Below are 7,160 nucleotides of genomic sequence, written 5' to 3'. Positions count from 1 at the left end.
CATAGTATGATGGGGAAAAGTCATTTTAAAGAGATAATATGAGATCATAAGGGTTGCGGTCAACCATTTTGCATAATAACTATACTTGTATAATTTTTTTTATAATGCAATTAACCTAGCCAATCCATCGAAAATTATATTAATAAGATAAAAAAAAGACAAAACATTGACATGCATTAAGATTATGTAGGAACTACATAAAGCCAAATGATAAATTGAAATAGGAGTATAACAAGTAAAATCGAACCTAACTTAGACGTCTTCAACATCCAAATATAGTGAATATGAGGTCATGAATCTTAAAATACCCATTATTTACTTTTCTAAAAAAAAAGTTGGATTACATACAATAATTTTTTTCATTTTTTGTAACTTATAACAAGATGGATAATCTTATAGATTAAGAAAAATCAGCCATATGTAGATAACTAGCCACATGTAAATATTTCTAGAACTCATGGTATTGACACCATATGTAAATTACTATGATAAGTTTAATGACAACCTAGCCACCTCTGGTCTCTCTTTTCTCTCTAAACTTCTTGCTTCCTCTACCCCTTCTTCAACAGTTTAGGGGCTGTCATGGATGATTTCATATATAGTAAGTCCATTTTGCCCTTTTATTTTTAGTTTTTAGTTCTTTTCTTGTTTTGTTGAATAAATTAGTATCTCTTTACGAGATTTCTTCATAAACCCTGTTATGGGGTTTTTAGTCTTTGTTGTGGAGATCTCCTTCTCCCATATGGGAGTTGTGAGTAGTTTTCTTTTTAGATATGAGAAATTGTTCTCATTGGTTGAAGTTCGAGACTCAACATGAAAGTATTGAAATATCAGATGCGGTTAACCTAACTCGATCAAGAATGCTCTTCCAAAACTATATCAGAATGATAGACTTCCTCATCAATAGCTGCTTGATTTAGCAAATACAAGGAAGATGAACTGTATGCTCGATCTAGTTCATTGTAGTTTCTTCAAAAACAAATTTGATTTAATCTTGTTTAATTTGTAGATTATTTTTCTTTAATATCTATTGTAGATGTCGTTTAACCTTCAATTAATGAAATTTCTCTTTCAAAAAAGGATTAGTTTATTGACAAATAAAAATACATCATGCATCACACTTATACCCTTGTGTTTTTTTTTTCATTTTTATGTTTTACCCCCTCTTTTAAAAGTTCTACATTTTACCCTTAAACTTAGTTTTAGAACCCGATTGTCGACTATGTGTCACAGATTTTGTTAACTTTTTGGTGGCATCTAGTTGCTACGCTAACTTAATCATACTAATAAATGACACATATTATAAGCAAGTTTAATTCATTAATTACAAATCATAAATACAATATTTGCCTTTGAGTTAATAGTAAGGACAAAGTACATAAAACGTTATAAGTTTAAAGGTATCATATCATAAGATACAACATAAAAATCAAAGAAACACATGATATAATGTAAAAAACTCTAAATAGTATGTGATTCTCATCCCTAACCAGAATAGGAAAAATATCAAATAAGGAGGGACAAAGAGAAATGGGCCATGAATAAGACACACATTGTTCTAGACTTATAACAATTTGTGGCACACAACAAGTAAAAATAAAAACGTCCCTATAGAACCCTTAGAAGCCGAAGAAGTAACCAAGAAAGAAAGAAAAAGCCTCTCCGAGAGGCCGCCCAACTTTGACGCGGTCTTTTACTAACCCTAGTGGGACGTTTTCTGTTTCTCACCACTTGCCCCTCTTTTTTTTTTTTTAAAAAAGTATACTTCCTCAACGTTGCACTCAAGAATCTCCTCTTCTATATATACCCCCTCTACTTCCTTAGTACCCATCTTCATAACCACCACCATTATCATCCATCAAGAAGGAGTTTCAATTATCTTGCCATCTCTCCGCCGTCGTCAGAGGAGGTTTTCGGTTTCTCGTCTTTTAACTTCCTTCTACGACGACGGTTTCAGACTTTTAGCTGATTTCTCTCTTCTTTGTTAGAATAACAAAACTATATATATTCAATGGCTCGATCTCTTTCTAACGCTAAGGTTTTCTTCTCCCTTGTTGTTGACAACATCTCCATGGCCTCTCAAAGGTAGTTATACTCGTCGTTTTGCCTCTGAACTCGTCGTGTTTATTATTCTTTTTGCTTGAAAGCCATCGTTTTTACCTCTAAAATGTTTTCAAGTGCTGTCTTTTTCTTTTTTTAATAATGAATAATTATGTTGTGCTGTATGATTCAAGTCTCCTGATTCTTCCTTATTTTGTGTGACGATAATTGCATGCTAAGGTGTCTTTCACTTATGTACATATCAATTATTTCCTCGATTTTATTAGTATATTATATGACTTTTGAATTTGTCTTATAAGAAATTGTCTATTTCTAAATTAAAATTAGGTAATGATAAATTCAATATTACAATGAGAATTAATTCAATTGTGGCTAAGTTAATTTCTTTCGGTGATTAGTTTAATTTATTTAGTGACTAAGTCTTTTTAAAATTAGACCGTTTTTTTTAATAATTATTGTTGACTTTTTATCCTATTTGAATATAAATTTTCATTATATTTAATTACTGAAAAAACTTTTTTCTTATTTGGTGAAGATAAGAAAACTAAATAAACAATTCAAGGAACCAAATTAGAATGAGTCAAATCTTTGAATAGCTTTTTTCGTAGATATTTCTCAAATAGCTTTTCAAAAATATTAAGAGTTTTTCTAAAATCATAGAATTGCCAACAAAATATGAAATAGTGCATGTTTAATAATTACTTTGGGTAAAGCTAATTATTTTTCGTCGTTTTTAGAGATTTGTACATGGAATTTGATTATTTTAGTTGGTGAAAAATATTGATGAAACTTTAAATTTGAAAATGAACAGGCGGGGATACGCTGCAGCGTCACAAGGAGTAGCAGCAGTAGGAAGAGGAAGTGGGAAATCAGGCCAAGAAGAGAGGGGACGGTCAGCAGAGAACTCATGGGTTCCAGATCCCGTCACTGGATACTACCGCCCAGCTAATCGTGCGGCTGAGATTGATGTTGCTGAGCTCCGCGAGATGCTCCTCAAGCAGAAGATTAGATCCCAGTAGATTTCGAAATTTTGAACAATTTTAAAACATGTAACAAACGAACCAAAAGGACAGTATAATATATGATCAATGATGCCGTTTACGGTTTCATAATGGACCGTCGGTGAGATTATTGGGTTGCCAAAAGAATCATAGAGGAATTGTGTGCTTTTGTTATTCGTAACTATTATTTCTTGATTTGTTCTTTGAGTGACATCGAAGTTATGAACGGTTGTTTATTAATCAGAATACTTGTGCTTCACAATTACAACTTTTGAACTCTCGACAAGGCTTTAGTTGGATAACTTAATCGTGTCTAGACTCTATACTAGAGGTGATTATGGGCTGTGTTGGGTTCGGATCGTGCCTTCAAAAAATGTCCATTTGTCAAGGAAGATCGGGTTGGGTCAAAATTTTGTGCCCAAAATCTGGTATTTTGGGCCAAATTTTGTGTCCAAAGCCTGTTATTTCAGGCTAAAATGAACGGGCTTTTAGGGTCAAAATCGAGTCGGATCAAAAATTAAACCAAATAGTCATTTTTTACTTGCCTAAAGCTCGTCCCATAGGGAACAAATTGGGTCGGGCCCTGCCCAAACTCGTCCAAAATTCGTGCCGCTGATTTGATCAGTTGTACTCTATACTAGTGTGTTTTGCAGTTTTACATATAGATACTCTCTATATTGAGCGTTTTTTTGAAATGCTGTTGAAAAGTAAAGTAATTCCATTATTTGGTGTTCAGTAAAAAGTAATCCCACATTTTAGTATTCATGTTAGGTTTGAAGGAAAACGAAGGTTTGGCTAAATTTATTTCACATTTTAGTGCTCATGGACGTTGATAGTCTTTACAAGCTCATATGTCAATTTAACCTCCATTAACGTAGATTCCCATCTTCAAAATAATTCAAGAGCAACTCTATACGACTGTTATAACGGACGTGAGAGAGAAACAAATATCGAATGCAAAAAACAATAAAATCAGACAACAGATTTACGTGGTTCACCAATTTGGCTACATCCACGGCAGAGAGAGGGAGAATATTTTATTATATGAGAAGAACAGATTACAGAGAGAAAAGAATGAATTTCGTAGTCTAAAACCCTAAGATATAAATACATATTTATACCCCCGTTCAGAAAACGTGTTTCCGCGTTACCCGGTCAGCCGCCCGATCGGGCGCTTAACGCTCGAAGAATTTTGCTCCCGGGCCCGATCGGGCAACAAACGCCCGTGTCGTAATTCGGTCTGCCGCCTGATCGGGCAAGATGGCCCGATGCCATCGGGCGAGCCACAAACACACGCTGCCCAGCAAACCGTTGCGGGCCCGATCGGGCTCCTCGCCCAACCCGATCGGGCGAGACTTAAAACAGCTATAACTTCCGCGTTTCTTATCGGAATCAGGCATATGACCTATCGTTGGAAAGCTCTCGGAACAAGCTATCACCTGCACTTTGAATCACCTCAAAATCATTTACAGATTGAGAGATATGTCCATTCAAAGTTATCCTTATGTCATTCCTTCTTCACGCATTCTACCAAACACCTTCAAGGCACCATTCAAGTCACTATTCTTACAACGACATTGATCATCCAAACTTTAGTAAACTACTAGTCAAACCCATTCGACAAAGTAGATAATGCTTCTTTTACAAAAATGTATAAAACTATAAATGCTAACTATACCACACGAGAGTATATATGATCACTAGTACTAACATTACCGTCAAGTGATTTCATGGAGCCAAGATCGTCTATGGTTGTATATGTACAATAGGGAAGATAAATGAAAATTTTGGATTAAGTTTGCACGTGGTGAGAAGAGGATAGGTGAGGAGAAGACGTTAGACTTTGGATCTTGATTTGTTACGCTTTGCAATAGTTTTTTATTATCAAACCTGAAAAAAGTACCTTTGTTTGTCAGAACCTAGGAGAAAACTATATATGGAATTCTTTTCCTTGAATAATGCCAAAAAGGGGATTAATTCTCAAAATGTGCCCCAAAAAAATTTATTTCCCTGCGTACAGTCCACGTAGGACGGCACGCGAAAAATAGTTTTTTTTTTGTTTTAGCGGAGGTAAACCGCTACTCCGAGTAGCGGTTTCCTTCAAACAAAACCGCTACTCGGAGTAGCGGTTCATTCACAAAAACCGCTACTCCGAGTAGCGGTTTTGGTGAGTGAACCGCTACTCAGAGTAGCGGTTTTGTTTCCCGGTTCCAAGAGACAAGTAAACCGCTACTCGGAGTAGCGGTTTTGTTGCCATAACCGCTACTCGGAGTAGCGATTTTGTTGCCATAACACCACTAGCTGCATTGTTTCCACATAACTGGCCAAGTGCCAGAAACGCCAAAAAATCCAGCAATCCCAAACAAGTATCCAACCTGCAATTCCAGCAATTCCAAACAATTATCCAACCTCCAATTTCAACATTATCCAATCTGCAATTCCAGCACCAAATTCCATTCAACAACACCAAGTTCATCCACACATTGATCACCAATCACCAAGTTCATCCACATTCAAATTTATGTAAAAAAAATTTAGTTACAAGTTAGATTGAGAAAATATGTCAATCACAAACAAAGTTTAAAATGTAACATAATGTTAACTAACTACATAAACAATAAATGAAACTGCTAAAACCCTCTCTTCTTCTTTTGTGAAGATGTACATGAGCTAGGTGTGGTCTCATGAGACTCTGCAATGGCATCAAGAGAAGGGGGAGTAGTGTTAGAACGTCGTCGATAGGCCCTCTGACTGACTGGAGGTGAAAGCAAAGCTGTCGTGGTAGATATGTGGGCAGCAGACGTAGAAGATGTAGAAGTCGATGTATATCCAGCAGAAGTAGGCATGCCCTGTACGATGTGGCCATGTCCAGCTCGGCCAACAACATCAACACACAGTCCCCTCATAGTCTGCAATGTCTGTGCATACAACTGAAGCACCATATCTGGAGGCAATGACTCAGAAGCCTCTAGTACAGTACCGCACCTATGAGCAATATCAGATAAAGTATGTGCCTGAATAGAAAGAAAAATACATATTATATAGTCGTATAAATAAATAAAAGTGCAACTAAAAATCGTAGGACTTACCAATACTATATCTGCAGACGCAGGCTCATAATGTGTAGAAGGTGGTCGCCTCGATGGATTCGTCAGGCGTAACCTCGTGATGCGACGAAACCATATCATATACTCCTCAATGGCATGAGTACGACCACTAAAAGGAGTGCCCTGAACTATGTGTCCCTCGCGCTCATCCCAATGTGCAATGTAAGGTCGATGTCTGAGCGGATAGTTCTTGTTCTTCGACCTCCGATCTATGGCATGAAGGGTTGTGCTCATCACAAGGTGCTGGAATCGTCAGCTCGAATCCAAACTGGCGCATAACTTGACCAGGGAAATGGAACTCTACAATGTCGAAACAGATAAGTGGGGCCATTGTGCGCCATACATGTCGATCAGCTCGACATATAGCAGGTAACAACGCCAGTCTCGCATCAGTATATGGCTGCCAAGTCATCTACAAAAAAAAATCTTACAATATAGGCAAAAGAAGAGTCTACCAATGTATATAAGTTAGGCAAGTACGACCCTATGTACCTGCTCGTCCGTCTGATGGTCAAGTGCATCCCTGTAGTAAGGAAGCCCACCTGTGTGTGGGACCTAGTGATGTGTACTCGAAGCCAACTGAAAAAAATACACGTTATTATCCATGAGAAAAATGAAACTAAATAATGTCAACAAATGTGAGACATTGAATATTACCTGACAGCTAACGGGTCAAGCCCCGGAACATGCTGGGAGCTTAAAATAGGAACGACCTCGTCAAATTGTGGAGGTGGGTCCCGCACCCTCGAAATCCGAGGTCTGCCGATGTGTATGTGCTCCCATGCCCAAATCTGTAAAACAACACAGGGCCACCTAACTCCCTCGCACCCCTCTGTGATGCCCGACATAGCTGCCGATACAGGTATGCAAGGGTCGCACTACCCAACTATATGTCCCTGCTACGTCGAGATCAGCTAAAAGTGGGAGATAAAGAACCTGGACTGCATCTCCACTCTTTCAGCAAAAAGAATGGACCCCATCAACTCAAGAA

At 37.5% G+C, this 7,160-nt stretch overlaps 2 protein-coding genes across 2 annotated transcripts; one reads left to right on the top strand and one right to left on the bottom strand.

Moving 5' to 3' along the window:
• Window positions 1-1,817: 1,817 nt before the first annotated feature.
• On the top strand, window positions 1,818-3,308 carry LOC104898925 (late embryogenesis abundant protein Lea5). Its single transcript, XM_010686053.4, has 2 exons — window positions 1,818-2,085; window positions 2,873-3,308. Exons 1-2 carry the CDS (start codon window positions 2,012-2,014, stop codon window positions 3,078-3,080), a joined length of 282 nt encoding a protein of 93 aa, XP_010684355.1. The 5' UTR covers window positions 1,818-2,011; the 3' UTR covers window positions 3,081-3,308.
• Window positions 3,309-5,565: 2,257 nt separating this feature from the next.
• Window positions 5,566-6,960, bottom strand: LOC104899005 (uncharacterized). The gene is made up of 4 exons (XM_010686145.4): window positions 6,827-6,960; window positions 6,662-6,748; window positions 6,152-6,581; window positions 5,566-6,076 (listed from the first exon to the last, which is right to left on the bottom strand). Exons 3-4 carry the CDS (start codon window positions 6,401-6,403, stop codon window positions 5,693-5,695), a joined length of 636 nt encoding a protein of 211 aa, XP_010684447.4. The 5' UTR covers window positions 6,404-6,581; window positions 6,662-6,748; window positions 6,827-6,960; the 3' UTR covers window positions 5,566-5,692.
• Between the last annotated feature and the right edge of the window lie 200 nt (window positions 6,961-7,160).

The sequence above is a fragment of the Beta vulgaris genome, chromosome 7, assembly GCF_026745355.1.
Source record: "Beta vulgaris subsp. vulgaris cultivar EL10 chromosome 7, EL10.2, whole genome shotgun sequence".
Classification (NCBI taxonomy): domain Eukaryota; kingdom Viridiplantae; phylum Streptophyta; class Magnoliopsida; order Caryophyllales; family Amaranthaceae; genus Beta; species Beta vulgaris.
This window is presented reverse-complemented; position numbering and strand designations above follow the sequence as displayed.

What these genes read in the sequence shown, in the direction of transcription:
- LOC104898925 (XM_010686053.4), top strand. Translation starts at nt 2,012, where the DNA reads ATGGCTCGATCTCTTTCTAACGCTAAGGTTTTCTTCTCCCTTGTTGTT. An exon ending in ATCTCCATGGCCTCTCAAAG is followed by an intron (nt 2,086 to 2,872) that starts GTAGTTATACTC and finishes GAAAATGAACAG; the next exon opens with GCGGGGATACGCTGCAGCGT.
- LOC104899005 (XM_010686145.4), bottom strand. Translation starts at nt 6,403, where the DNA reads ATGAGCACAACCCTTCATGCCATAGATCGGAGGTCGAAGAACAAGAAC. An exon ending in CGTCTGCAGATATAGTATTG is followed by an intron (nt 6,077 to 6,151) that starts GTAAGTCCTACG and finishes CTTTCTATTCAG; the next exon opens with GCACATACTTTATCTGATAT.